Source organism: Tenebrio molitor, chromosome 9 (assembly GCF_963966145.1).
Source record: "Tenebrio molitor chromosome 9, icTenMoli1.1, whole genome shotgun sequence".
Lineage (NCBI taxonomy): Eukaryota > Metazoa > Arthropoda > Insecta > Coleoptera > Tenebrionidae > Tenebrio > Tenebrio molitor.
The window spans coordinates 3,319,659-3,334,430 of record NC_091054.1 but is presented as its reverse complement, the minus strand read 5'-3'; the positions used below and the strand labels follow the sequence as shown (position 1 = coordinate 3,334,430).

The 14,772-nt window shown below is 39.9% G+C and overlaps 2 protein-coding genes across 4 annotated transcripts in view; one reads left to right on the top strand and one right to left on the bottom strand.

The window, feature by feature from the left end:
- The first annotated feature begins 2,027 nt into the window (after nt 1-2,027).
- On the top strand, nt 2,028-5,004 carry LOC138138324 (toll-like receptor 2). 2 transcript variants are annotated; one of them, XM_069058164.1, is made up of 2 exons: nt 2,028-2,215; nt 2,341-5,004. In XM_069058164.1, exon 2 carries the CDS (start codon nt 2,349-2,351, stop codon nt 4,854-4,856), a length of 2,508 nt encoding a protein of 835 aa, XP_068914265.1. In that variant the 5' UTR covers nt 2,028-2,215; nt 2,341-2,348; the 3' UTR covers nt 4,857-5,004. The 2 variants fall into 2 exon arrangements, with proteins under 2 accessions (XP_068914265.1, XP_068914266.1); XM_069058165.1 differs by having other exon boundaries at nt 2,331-5,004.
- A 309-nt stretch (nt 5,005-5,313) lies between these two features.
- Nucleotides 5,314-14,772, bottom strand: part of LOC138138202 (calpain-9-like) — a 48,907-nt gene continuing 39,448 nt past the window's right edge. For both annotated transcript variants that reach the window (XM_069057992.1, XM_069057993.1), the window contains 7 exons: nt 13,207-13,400; nt 7,244-7,384; nt 6,397-7,195; nt 6,116-6,346; nt 5,836-6,060; nt 5,534-5,785; nt 5,314-5,486 (listed from right to left, as the gene is read on the bottom strand). In XM_069057992.1, coding sequence (XP_068914093.1) covers nt 5,460-5,486; nt 5,534-5,785; nt 5,836-6,060; nt 6,116-6,346; nt 6,397-7,195; nt 7,244-7,384; nt 13,207-13,400 — 1,869 coding nt within the window. In that variant the 3' untranslated portion in view covers nt 5,314-5,459. The remainder of the gene's footprint in view (nt 5,487-5,533; nt 5,786-5,835; nt 6,061-6,115; nt 6,347-6,396; nt 7,196-7,243; nt 7,385-13,206; nt 13,401-14,772) is intronic.

Sequence of the window (14,772 nt, the reverse complement as noted above, 5' to 3'; positions counted from 1 at the left end):
TTTTCATAGACAGTGCGAATTTAAAACAATCGTGAATGCTTAATATGTGAATAACCCTGTATTTATTCGTGATCATTTTGATGGGTCTTTTAACTGTCAACATGACAGTATAAAGATTTTAACCCTTTACAATTCCAAATGATACTAACCTAATAATAGCAATACCTTTCGGTACTAACTAGTTAATAAATTAATTATTAATAAAGAAAATAATTTAAAAAAATGACACGTTTCTTTTCACTTTTGTGATGGTTTGAAAATGGCTTTTAGAAATACATAGGTTAGAATTATTTGACGGTATGTCACTTTCGAAATAAATAATTCAGTGACATTTAAAAAAATATTATTTGATAGGTACCGTCAAGTAGACAATTAATTGACAAATATTTAAAACCAAATTTACATTAGGAAAAATTTAATTTCCCGTTTTTTCTGAATTCAGCTGTAGCTAGGTAAATAACATAAAAATCACCCCTCGTCAAACAAGTCTGTATCATGTCCATATTTTTAAAGAAATTAAAAGATTTTCAACACAGAATAATATTTTTAGAATGAAATTGCAAGTAAGGCATGAATTATTTTTTATTCGACACTGTCAGAATTTGAGAATTTTCTCCTGTGTGAACGGATTTTGATAAATGTCACAACTTGTCAAAACGAAACCTCAAGCTAATTTTAAAGATTTCAAGCGATTTGGAGCAAACGAACAAAAAAACGTTGGTTGTATTCAACTCGTTCGTGTGTAAATTGAGCCCAATTTACACACGAACTCGTTAAATAAACTACTATTATTGAAGGGGACCACAAAGTGAACCACAAATATTTAACAATAGAAAATCTGATAAAAATAAGCAAAACTAATGAGTTTTTTAAAAAACAGTCAAATTGAATTAGGATTAACACTAATCTTATCTACATCGACCATTTTATTTTCCTTTTTACATCGCTCTAAATATTTTGATTATTATAAGTTAAGACTAAAAACATGTCATTGTTTTTATGTTTGTTTTATCAATAATCTAAATTTATTTATACCTTATATAACCACAACTAAAATTTTGTTTATGAACAAAAATATTTAATTTGCGCTTTTAATATCGCGCATTCAAATGAAACCCTGGGCTGAGTAGGCGTTGGAAAGATTAAACCGTTTAGAACAGTGTAAAGTTTGAATTTCCCGCTGTTCGACACGAATGATATTTGTTTATGTTTAATCGTGGTGACTTAATTGACCATGTTTGTTTTCAGCAAAGGGTGCCCTTAGATATTTGCTTCAAGAATAGGAATCGTTAAGTTATTCTAATTTTAATGTAAAACATAGCAAAGAAAGAAAAAAAGAAAGATTTTTGGTTCTAAATTTTAGGTTAGCTGTCAACATGCTCCAATTAATCTACGCTTTAAAAAAGCAAAACAATTGAGAGCGCGATATTTTACCTATGTAATATGGTGGCCACTGGCAAAACCAGATGGACCATTTAACTGACACCTAGAAAATTTGTAGGTTATTAAAGCTTTTATTGAACAAAAGTAACAGGAACCGATATTAAACTCGAATTAAATTTTAATTTAAACAGGATTTTTTATTTGCACTTTGTTGGTTTATTTTTACAATTATTATAGTGTTGTGTAGACAAATACATCAATGATCTGTTAACAGTTACTCTAATCTGTGCGTCAAACTGGAAAGACCTGACTATTAGAGCAAAAAACTGAATTAAAAGTAGATTTGGATTGAAATCTTGGGCATCAACATTTTTCAAAAACCACTCTCGTGCTTAGTACTGAAAAAGTTCCCGAAGAGATTTTAAAAAAATCTGAAATTGTTGTTCTTTGTGCGAATCCATTGTTGTCCGTCAAAACAAATTCACGATTCCTTCCACGTCGAAAATGCGGCCTCAACCAATGTTATAGGAAGTTGGTACGACGAACCGCTGTCTTTATCCAGATCCGGCCTCGATCCATTTCCATATACGTTCCGCACACACAGGAACCATCCAACCACATTCAAATCATATTCAATTAAGTTGCGGTACTTCGAACGGTCGACAAGGCCGTCCCTGGTCGCACCGGAGATTGTCGAAGGAGAGAAGAGAAACTTATTTATTTAACATACATGTTCTAATAGTTTTAGCGGTCGGACGTAAATTTGCATCGTGGATTTGTGTGATTATGTGACCAAAACAGTGCAGACATGACAAGACGGCTCCACTCGGAGGTGAGACAATTTTTGACAATTTTCCAAAAAAACCTAAAACAATATTTGCTCAGTGAAAAGTAAATAATTCAGTGATGGCTTGGATCCGGTTCTGAGTCGCAAATAAAAATAACAGTTTCTTGTAGCATGACCCATGATGGACACCATCATCGTTTTGCTAGTGGTGGGTCTGGTCGCAAGAACCCTCTCGTTCGAAGCCTGCTCCGAAAACTTGTACCCCCCGATTTGGAGAACTGTAAACGCAAATGGTGTGAGCCAGGGAGGTTCTGTTTTGATCGGAGAAGACAAAGAAAGTGGGTGCGTCTGTCGAGAATTCCCTGCAAGTTACTCGTTTTGTTTTGGGCGAGACACTTGTCGATCATTTCCCAAAAACGTCAGAATCACCACCAACAACTTCCAATTGAAGTCGTCGCAAATAACAACGATCAAACCAGGAAGTTTCGGCAACTTTACTCATCTGGAGGCACTGTCGTTTGAGGGAAACTACAATTTGACTCGTGTTGTGAAAAGGAGTTTCGTCAACATGACAATGTTGAAACTCTTGTCAATTTCTCACAACCCAAACTTCAAAACTTTAGAAGAGGGATGTTTTGATGGTTTGGATAATCTCGAACGACTCTATTTAGTGAAAAACGCGTTTGTTACGTTGTCAGAAGTGACATCAGCACTGCGCACTTTGCCCAAATTGATCAAAGTGGTACTAAGTGAGAACAACTTTAAAACAATCAAACGGGAGTTTGACGTGATGCGCGACAGCCCCCTCCAAGAGCTGGATCTAGTGTTGTGCCAGATTGAAAACATGGAACCTGGAGCTTTCAATTCATTAACAAACCTGACAGCATTGAGGTTAGGTGAGAACAATTTCAACTCCACCACGATCACTAGAGTTGTCGAGGAAGCAGTCAAGCACGTTCCTCTCAGATCGCTCAATTTGTACTCAGTGGGTCTTCGGAAAAACACTGCAAAAGAATTACTACGAGCAATTGGAAACAGCAACATCACGATTCTTTGCCTCGCCAGGAACCAGTTCGAAGAAATCACGTCAGAAATGTTCCCCAAGATGCCAAATCTGGAAGTTTTGGATCTCAGAAGTGTGCTGGCTTTGAACATCACCAATGACGCTTTCGTTGGTCTGCCCAAACTGAACACGCTGCTCTTGAACGATAACAAACTTGCGTCAATTCCCGAAGGAGTTCTTTTGGAGCAACTGAGGTGTCTGGATCTGCAGCAAAACTCTGGCAACCGCTTCTCATCCTCCTATTTCTCTATCTATGGTGAGAAGTTCACCAACATGAAGAATTTGCAACAGCTCAATTTGAGCTTCAACGCAGTTCACGCAATCTACAATTCGAGTTTCTTCGGTTTGGGGAGTTTGACAGTTTTGGGGCTCAAAAATGCAACCATCTACCATATCGCAAATGGGGCGTTTGCAATGTTGTCAAAGTTGGTGTTTCTGAACCTTGAAAATAACATTTTTCTCAAGAACCACCCTTCAACTCTTGAAGACGGACTTCTGGAGGGTTTGGACAACCTCCGCGTACTCCTGTTGGGAGGATGTGGGATCAAATTCATCGGCAAAGATGCGAATCCGTTCAAGACCCTGAAGAAGTTGACACATTTGGGTTTGGAAAGAAACCAAATGACCACTCTTCCAAATTTCGAGGTTCTCGTCAATCTGAGAACACTGGATTTGTCCGAGAATGGTTTGCACCCATGGTACCACCCAGTTTTGGACAAGAACTACCATCTAGTAGACGTAGCGGTGAGCAACAACCGAATTGCATACTTGACAACTGCGATGATTCAAGATTTCAGCAATTTGAAAAAACTGGATTTGAGGAACAACCCATTCACCTGCGATTGTTCTTTTTCTTGGAACAACAAGAAGCTTATGAGGTTGATTGACAACCAGTCCGTCTTCTGCGCCTTTCCGGACTCCACCACAAGTCTAACAGTCAAGGAATTCATCGAGCAGAACCCTCGCTGCCAACACTTGACTCTCGTGGTACCTCTAGTCATCCTATTTCTGTGTTTAATTGTCATTCTCTTCTTGACCTACCACTTCCGGTGGCACCTGCGATATTGGTTGTTCTTGACTCGCCTCTATTTGAGCAGAAATCGCAAAATCAGAAACAACAGCAACGCCAATGCTTACACTAACTACATGTACGACGCTTTTGTTTCCTACAGCAGCGAAGACAGAAATTTTGTGATCAGATTGGTGACGATGCTCGAGAACTATTCGCCGTTTATCAAATTGTGCGTCTACGAGAGGGACTTTGAAATTGGAAGCATGATCTCAGAAAGCGTGCTGGAAAGTGTCGCGAAAAGCCGGAAAACTCTTTTGGTCATAAGCGACTCCTACGCTAAGTCGCAGTGGTGCAGATGGGAAAGTCAGATAGCTGAACATCACCGGATTTTCTTTCAGAATGAAAATGGGGAGTACGTTGATGACAGTTTGATACTGATCAAGTTGGGACCTGTCAGTGAGAGCCATTTGACGCCTACTCTTAAGTATCTTCTCAAAACTAGGATTTATTTGCAGTGGAGCGGCGAAGAGAAGAAGCAGAAAGTTTTTTGGGAGAAACTAAGAGCAGCACTAGCGCCGCCATCAGAAATCAACGAGAATACGTATTTGTAACCTTGTTCTGTCATCCATTTTAATTTCCTAGATTGTTGTAAAATGCCACTATGTTGATAAAACAGTTACCATTGCTGTTGAAAACTATGTTAGCTGTATTTTTTACTTTGTTGTATTTGAATTTTTAATACAATTAGATATTTTTCTTTTGGGTTTTTGTTATTTACACTTCTGTTGCGCAAAATAAGAAAGAAAAGGTAAGGTTAGTAGCAACGAAAGATTCTGAAATAAAGTAAAATAGATATTTCTAAAAACTCTTCATCTTGTTGCTTTTTCCTAAGAAAGAGTAATTTTTTTTAAATTCTTGTCTGGTATTTTTGGAGATTGTGGCAAAAGTGACAGCATCAAGGTCGTACAGCGCCAGCGGCTAAACGACGAACTAGTCAAACCGTCAGCGCAGCTTGATATAATTTTCTAAATATATCACTGTCATTCAAGGAAAATAAACATAAATCACTCCTAGAGAAACATATATTAGTTGAATTTTTACATTACTGTACTTAAATTATTAATAAATATGTTGTTGCATTTTCATTATTTACAATCAGACTGGAGGGAATTGAGAGAGTTCTTTGGCTTTTAGACGCATCACCAGGAAAGATATCATGAGTAGATAGTCATCAGGATCATCTGAAACAACCTTGTCATCATCCTGTCAAAACCTGCCGCCATCTTACTTCTTCCAAAGACAACGGATTGCTCTTCATCTTCGTGTCTATATTGTGGTATCTCTCGTGGGCCAAATGTAGACGCACTAAAGCCATCACGTAGTTCTCCGTGGTCAAGATTCGGTTCTTGGCGAACCTGAGGACTAAGCATTCCAACACTTTGTTGCTAACAGTACACCCGGCCTCCCACAAGAGGGCTCGCAGGTGGTAGCTGGAGGTTTTGCCGTTGCCGTGGCCCCGCTCGAATTTTTGGAATGCCACCTGGAAACGCGAGTGTCATTATGGAGAGTGACGACGGGAGGCCACCATACCCGCCAGAACTGGAGCATGTGCATCAACACCGGAATGTCCATGAGATTGATGCGTCCGCTAATGTTGAAGTCTCTTAACATGATCAAACTCTTGCACAGCTCCAGGGAGGGTTTCTCGGATAAGTACGATTTCCAGTGGGCCCTCAGGATTTTTTGTAATTGACTAGCATCGATTTCTGGGGGGAATTTGGTCAGGAGTTTTGTCAAAATTGTCTTGGCTTCTGGCTGCAACCAAAAAAAGATATGTGTGTTTTTTACAGCCAAAAACTATTGCTGTTACCGTATTGGGTGACGTTTCTTCCATAAACTCTGAAGAAATGTTCCTGATGATCATATTGTCTTCGTTGACTTCCCATATGTTGCTTTGCTCATCGGTGAAGACTCTCAGTAGGAATTTTCCGTCCAAATTAGGAATGTTAGTTTGGGGGACAACTATGTAATCACCAGGAGGTAAAGTGAAGAAAGTTACCACTTCCCTAGCTACAGAATGATTGGTCACGTCTAGAGGTTTCTACAAGAGGATGATTAAAGACAGTTGTATTGCTTTCATCCAGTACTAACTTGTTCTGCGACGAAATGAGGTGTCAGCCTTTGCATGGAGTGAGGTACTTCATACACAGCAAACCCAATCGCGTACAAAGGTTTCTTCTTCTTCACATCCAAGACGTTGGTTTCGTAACACTGCGTTATGGAAACCACCACGTGACATTTGTTGCTTGAAGTCCTGGGAATCTGGACGTGAAATTGTGGATTCATGGAGGTGGTGTCGATATAGGTGGGTCCCCCTCCAGCATTGTACCCTGCCCTCCACCTCCTCCTAGCCAAGACCGCCCTCCACGGCTGTTTCGAATGTAAGGCACTCTCCATCATCCAGTCGTCAGGCCCGATATGGACCAAATCCAGTTGGGTGAAGTGCTTGGAGAAGTCTTCGAAAGACATCCAGAACTCGCCGTCGTTGGCCACTCTTACACTTAACAACTCCTTGTCCCTGTTGGAGAGTCCATCCCACTCCCACGACCTCTCGCTCCACGGTCCCGTCCACTCCCCTCTAGCCCACGGGTTTCTCAGTCTTACCAACGGTGTCTCTCCTTGTGGTCCTCGAACCCTCGCCAATCCTGTCACGCTGTAAGCGTGCTGAGTGATCAACCCGTTTCTCAAGCGCAGCTGTCTTTTGTTCTCCTTTTCCTGAGTCACAGTGGCTATCAGGAGACTAGATCTAGGAACGGCGCTGTTCAACACTTGGAAGGTCAAGAAGCGGTCTTGATGGGTGAGGCCGAAACTCTGTACGATGCCTCCGGTGAGGTCCTGCAGGGCTCTGGTTGTCGACCCTTGCGAGAGATTCTCGTAGCAGCCGTAGAACCTGCGACCAAGACAATTCAATTGGGGTCAGATCTGGTTGGGTACTTACTTTGCGTACGCCTTTTCGAGCAAGGCCGCCCAGAATTCCGTCGTGTTGGAACAATGGAGATGGACGAGGCGACCTTTGAAGGTTGGGAGTTTGTCGTCGACGATGATGTCCTTCCATTCGCCGAAATGCCAGAAACGGAATCTGGAAGAGAGAGGCGAGTGAATGGGAGTTGGATCGTGTGCGCGTCCGCCCTCTTTCGGACGGGTCATTAATATTATCATTGTTGGTCGTTTTGTCCAGAGATCATCGCTTTGTAAACAAACCATTAGTTGGCGGGCACGCCACTGGACGCCGCTCTTCTGGATACCTTTCCACATGCGGCCATTCCATAAACGCTCGACATTTTATAAAAGTGAGCCAATTACCTACAGCACAAGTTATTTCTCATTGGAATTACAAACGAGATTGAGTTAGACATCAGGACGGTCTAAGTAAAGCCGAGGACTGTTACAATGGCAGATATCTCATCATTTTTACCGCGTGCCAAGACTCGATCCTGTCCTGTTCTAGGGACTATTGTCCACTGATGGCACGCAGTTGAACGTTTCACGTGCAGTAATTGACTTATTTATGGCAAAACGGACGAGGGACCAGCGGCGGTCGCGTCCTACTCCAATTTTCGCACTTTACCGTTGTGACACTTGCACCTGATCGGTTCTCCGAAAAAGCTTCTTCTTACAGTTATAAGGACGTAAAGATACCGGTTTTTCTATCAGAGAGTTTGAAAAGTATAAAAATGTTTCTGTTTTATATTTTTTTCTCTTACAAGATTCGCTAATAAGGAAGGTTGTGTTAGAGTAACGGAGATACCTAAGTCAATTTTTTATTGTCAAGTGTGATCAAGAACATTTGTAATCGAATCACACATGAAACGTCAACAAACAACTTCCTAACCTTACTTTCTTGCATTCGTGTTTTCTGGCAGTCCTTTGTGCAATACGTAGTGCTACTACATATTTAATAAAATAAATGTCGTGGGGTATTTCTTTTGAAAATGCACAGATTTTTTGTTTTTCGTATAATGTGACAATTATCCCTCAATTAACTCCTGGAGAGTTCCAAGGTGTCCCAGAGTTGCGAAAAAGCTCAATGTTAACTTTTTCTTTTTTCTAGATGATAGCTACGCTTCTACTGCACATTCGGAAAATATTGCTATATACAGGGTGTCTCAAAATTCGCGAATTCCGAATTCAGAGCGTTGTAGGGGGTCATTTCAGTAGTCCAAATATGGAAATAAAAAAAAAATCGGGACTCCCCCCACAAAGATACATTGGTCTCAAGGTGCCTATATCTTCTTCACGAAGAGCGATTTTTTTCTTCTAAGTATTTACGATCTCCACTGGGTCTTTCTCTACCACGCTTTGAATTCGGAATTCGCCAATTTTTAAACACCCTGTATATACAATTTTGAAACGGCCTGTAAATGCAGGTGTCTCAATATTATAAAAACCCTAAAGTTAGGTTTTTTTAAATGGAACCTACCCAATGTGCTTTCATTTTTCGATTCTATGCTAAATTATGAATCAAATCTATAGAGGTCGTTTTTACTTGTCTGCCATCGTTTTTTATCTATGGCGCTTTCTTTACCAGAATTTCGAATTCCAGGGGTCTGTTCGAAAATTCGTACCTTCCAAATCGTTCCACACAAATTAAAATAAATGACGCTGTTTGATTCATGAATGTTTGCCGCATCTGCTGAGTGTTTACTCAACAACCTGCTCAGTCGCATATGCCTACTGCGATTTTTTAAACATAACAAAGTAAAAATGTCAAAAACTCATTTTATTATTGCACTGGTCGAAAACTTTTTTGAGAAGCTTGCCTTTAGCGGAAAAATTGCTCCAAATTTAGTGATTTTAGGATAACACCCTAGATTTTCACATTCGACTATAAAAACCCTATACCCGCGGGTGGGATACCGTCAAAGTCGAGTGCTTTCAGAGGATGTGGTCCCTGTAGTGCGAGTCCACAGGACTAAAGAGGAAAAGCTTTGAAAAAAACTTCTTCCAACTATAGCCCGACCAGGATTTGAACCTCAAACCCCCCGAATTCAAACCGGGATCGCTTGACGCGCATCCACGGTGCTCGGTCTAAAAGTTGGACAGAAAACAGCTTCATCCTATCTTCTTTAAAATACATATTTTAAAATTAGTATCATACTTTCTACCTTTCATTAACTTTGTTTCTTATATGTTTTCAAGTTTCCTGATTTCTTCATTAAAATTATTTAAGAAGCACCGTTTACATTTAAAGTTTTCCATTTTTCTTTGTTATGGTATACCCTAGTAGATGCTTTCATGGTGGGTAGCCCATCAATTGAGAAAACTTTCTTTTTCGTTCGGATACCGGAACATACAGAACATACAACAAATTTTTCGGTATTTAAAACAATAAGAGTTATCACGCAAGAGTGACTTATCTACAAGTGAAAATGATCTTACAACAGCTAAAATAACTGTACTTCATTAAAGCATCAAAAATCTTGTCAGAACAGACTTCTTTCTCAAATCTATCCAGATTTAAATTCTCGGCGAGAAAATGTCCATTTCCAAATAAAGAAAAAGTTCGCTGTGAAAATGTTCTGCTTTTTTTGTCACAATTTTCTTTTAAATATGTTTTGTTCGATTCCTCCTTAGAAAGTGAGTCTGTATCCATAGTCACCAGTGGGTGAAGGTTTCTCTTTCGCTCACTTCACTTTCGCTCACTCCCTTTCACTCAGCGGTTTTTTTTCGCAAAGTTACAGACTGACTTTCTAAGGAGGTATCGAACAAAACCAAATATAGCACTCGACAGTAAGACTGCTTTCGTTCACTTGAACTACATCGTCCACTCAGCTCCGCTTCGTGGACGAACACGCAATTCGCGTGAGCGAAAGCTTTGCCTTCTTCGCTCTTACTGTAAATAACTAATTTTGATCTGTAAGTTGAATCAAGTTTAGAATTTTGTTCAAGGCTCTAAAATTCGAGTATCTGGTCGTGTATTATTTTCGACCAAATTTTCAATTTCTTTCTGTTGATTCTGTTCTCTCAATATTGCTCTGAGCAGATCATAAGACCATCTTTTTCAGTTCTGATCTGCTTTTACGAATTTTTCTGTCAAGCTGATCTAGAAGATTATTAGTACTCTTAGGTGTTGGTTTCACTTCTCGACAGATAATCATTGTGATTCTTCTGAAATCCCAAAAGTCTGAATGCTTCTAACTTGTCCTTTGCAATTTTCCATAAAAGATGTTTAACATCTTGTACACACTTTTGAGATGAAATTTCGATTTTAGTTGTTGACCTGTCGTTGTGGGGATCATCTTAAATGACCTCGTTGCCACGTTTAAAGAGATTTACCCAATGTTTGAACACTATGTAAAAATGAAGACTCACCTAATACACTATCCATATCGGTTTTAATTTTTGTTGGGGTCATGCCCCTTAACACAATATTTTACTAGATATTACCAGTTCTCATAGAAAAGCGTGACCGATTAACTTTAACAAACTATTGTTAAATAACTTTCAATTTTTTTGTATACCTAATAGGGATAATGATTTCAATTTGACAATAAATGATTGAACCACCATGTAAAAGGTCAGATTACTAATTTTTCAAACTGTAAGATTGCTTTTTCATGTTGGAAGATTTTTCATACAGTACAAACCAATTTTTCTACCTAAATAAATCAGTTTCCTTCTAAACAATTTTCATAAATTCAAAATTTGAATTGATGATTCTTAAAGAAATGTGTATAGTTGCTCAAGAATTCTAACGTTATATTGTACTTCATATATTATACTGCCATATAACGTTAGACTTCTTGGACAACTCTACTTGTCGGTGCGTTGATTCATCACCAACAAGATTTTCTTCTAACAATAACTCACTGTCCACCTCTTTTTCTTCTTCATCAGAGCTTCTAACATTCAATAGCGTTTTTCACAAAGTGTATCGTCAAGTGAAGATCATTGTGCGATGTTAAAAGACTCTTCGATTTTTTAATTAAAAGAAAACAGTGATTTGCAGATTTACGTATTGTGATTAGGTTAGGTCAACATAATTGAAAACTAGTTCTGAGGCAACAAACAACAATAGCTCTTCTCGGTCGAGCTTTGACTTTTTGTTTTTCTGTTCCTCGTTAAGCTCACACCGAAATGATTGTATTTTTTTGTGATTCGTGTTGGATCAAGTCCTTCTGCCACGGCTTGGTAAGACGAGTCCGACAAAAACAATGTCAAAGTGGCAACGGAAGCAGAAAAAGCTCCAAGAAAAGTGTCAGTGTGTAAAGATGCGTTCGAGATGCGGAAGTTGGGGATGTGCCGCTTTGTAGTTTTTTCGTTTCAGAAGCAGAAAAAAAACGCGACCGTGAGAACGAACCATTAACGGTTGCGAACTCTCCTCTCGTTCTCGCCACAAATGAGATTAAGATTGTCCGTTTTGCAATCAGTTTTCACGACGTACACACTTCCATCAGATTAGAACTCATTTAGGGTCAAAAACGAGCACCAATCATCATTGATAAACATTCGCCTCCTCCTTCCTCCCGGCCGGCGTTTGTAGTTCGCCGCCCAATTACAAAATCGCGTCGTTAATAACGGAATTTATCAGGGGATTACATCAGGAATGACATTCAGGAGGCGAGAACCGCCTCGAGGAATGCAATGCGGGGGTGCCGACGTTAAATTAACACCCGACCGTTCCCTAAGTAAATCTGTCGGCCCCCGAGCCACGTTATAATTCGGTTCCGACCATCCGGTCTTCGGATAAAATTCGATTGTTGCTCACAAAGAACAAGTAAATAATATTGATTTTCAATTTAATGGCAATGGTTGGATATTATTTCAACGCCTACCACAAAGCGAACACAATGAACGCGTACACCCACCCCGGTCTTATTATTGTTTCGCCTCGGAGTACTCTAACGAGGAAATCTCTCCGCCGAAGCGACTCCTCTTTCTTTCCTCCCATTCAGTTCGCGAACGGAAATCGGCCTTGCCATCGCATTGAATACCAAATTAAATGTTTATTTGTAGTCGATTTAATGTTAATTTGCCTTAATATATTTGTCATGGCCTGCAGTATCTCACAGGACGCCAGCTTATGAATTATTTATGCATTGTGAGCACGATTTTGAAAAAATGCTGAGATAACAATGGGGCACGTTGGCTCGGTACTAATTAAAGCGCGCTCCGGGACGCGGACGACCATTTTTACAACGATTCCGGAGGTATGGAATGCCTCGTTGGTCCGGACTCGGCATCCACTCCATCTGTCACGATGCTGGAATTCGCAGGGGGTGGCGCTCTCCTCAAAATCAATAAAAATCATCACAACGAAAATATAAACAACGCAAAAGTGAGGTTACATTTAAACAGCTGATCCGGGGTGCGTTCACGATCCATTCTTCGACGCCTACTTTGAGGGTACGTACCGAGATTATTAACGAATAAAACAGTGGCGTGCAAGTTGATTTATAGAAGCAGTCATAAATGTGAACATTGTCCCGTTATCCCAAAAACAATTAAGCCTGATTCAACATTCGCAAAATTCTGGGCGGTTACAGTTACTTGAGTGAAGATATATCAAGTGTAGAATCCGAAAATGGTTGTTTCTAGTTCGGAGCCATCACTTAATCTCGTTGGCTACCGGGCATGAAGTCATCTTTTTTAATCTGCCGAAAACAGTCTCACCAAAAAATCGTGAATTTGCGTAACGGTGGCCTTTACCGTTCGCGATCCCGTCTCGTCCTCTGACCACGCCACTGGTGCAGAGATCGTTATTTGAATCCTGTTAAACAAATTAAAGCGCGCAACGATCTAGATAATTTCATGCATTTTATCATTAGTAAAAAATGATTGTTTATGATATTCCGTTGTGTGTTTCTTAGAAGAGCTGCATGCAAACGCTCCTGCAGCCACTTAATTAGATTTATTAGGTATTTGCGCTGATAAAGGCCGCTCGACCGGCGTGCAACATACCTAAAGACACCGCAGTACGAGTGCGAGTTGTCGAATCCTTGATCCGGGGGCACGATCCTGTCGAGGAAGCGGGGCGTCAGGGCGAGGGACGCCACCGCCGCCAGCAGCCACTGGTCCCCCAGCTCGCCCGCCTCCACGGCGAAGCGCGTCTCGCCGGAGTTCTCGCTCACGAATCTCGGCCTCTGACACATTTCCTGCAACAAAAAACTCAGCTAATCGACGGCTGCCGTGCTCGTTAGTTGGTCATCATGTCGGGTCAAAGTTGGACAGGACACTTGTTTCGTGTCTTTGCGAGGTCAACAGGACACTCAGACGTGCGTGCTACATCGTTGCTAATTGCACCGCTGGTAATTAACCTCAGACTTGAGATGTTGACACTCGCAGGATGTTTGCCGCAGAGATCGATCCATCAGCTAACCATCGAGATTACACGAAATGGGCTCGAGAGTTATTAGCCGAATTGGTGGGCTAATGGGTCTGCGCTTCTAGGCCAAAAGGATCACTTCTAATTTAGTTTGCTCGATTCAGGTTTTGGTTTAAATTGTATCTCGTGATTCAGTCGGGATAAACTTCTTGTTAATTTAGCTAACGGCGAAGCTGAAGTAGATATAAACATTTGGTAGTTTCGGCTGGCTATTTATGCATTCTACGAGCCAAGAGTTTTCAATCAGTATTGTTTAGGAAAGCCAGATAACTAGTTTCAATTTAGTTTGATTTGTTCAAAATGCCTCAAGCTAATGAGATCAACAAGATGAGAGAGGATATCTGACAGAATAACTTAAGATTTTTTTGTGGACTTTCACTAAAAACTTAAGTAAATCAAAGCATGTAATGTGAGCGTTCATTTTAAAAAATGGGTTCATTTAGTTTTTTAAACAGTTATGGTAAGTGATTTGCTATAAAACAAACATTAACTGTTGCAGAGAAATTGCTAAAAATTTCGCAAGACACGAACGATGTCGTGAGAAGTAGGAGAAGTGTTATAAACGAAAGAAAATGAGCTTTCAATTTGGAAAATAAACTTTTAATGTTTCGAGATCAAGCTTGGGCAAAATGATGGCAAAGACCACCTGGATTTTTATCGTAAATGAAACAATAAATACAGGGTTATTCACGAGAGGGGTACTTCTGAATTTTTTTTTGCCGCAACCAACAATACCAATGGCACTAACTACTACACTCTTATTTCTTTTAAATTAGAAATCAAAGTAAGTTGGATAGATTTGTTAGAAATGTCAGATTGGAAGATAACCTATATTTAGTCAAAATTTAACAAATAAATTACCAAATTAAGTTAATGTAAAAGGTGTTCGAAGTGTCTATCCGCACCCCCACAAATGAGGATCATGTCAGTCTTTTCGTCGTTATTGTAAAAATACATTTTTCGAATTGACAAAGATTTTTTGCTTTAGTGTCAAAGATACAAAACTAGCCAAAACTAGGAATTGTTGCAATGTGTATAATGGGTTGCGGCAAAAAGAAATTCAGAAGTCTCCTCTCGTGAATAACCATGTACAGTCGCGAGCAATAAATTTTGGTCGTCAAGGTCAATCTTTGACACAATCG

Coding starts and splice junctions, on each gene's coding strand:
- LOC138138324 (XM_069058164.1), top strand. CDS start 2,349: ATGATGGACACCATCATCGTTTTGCTAGTGGTGGGTCTGGTCGCAAGA.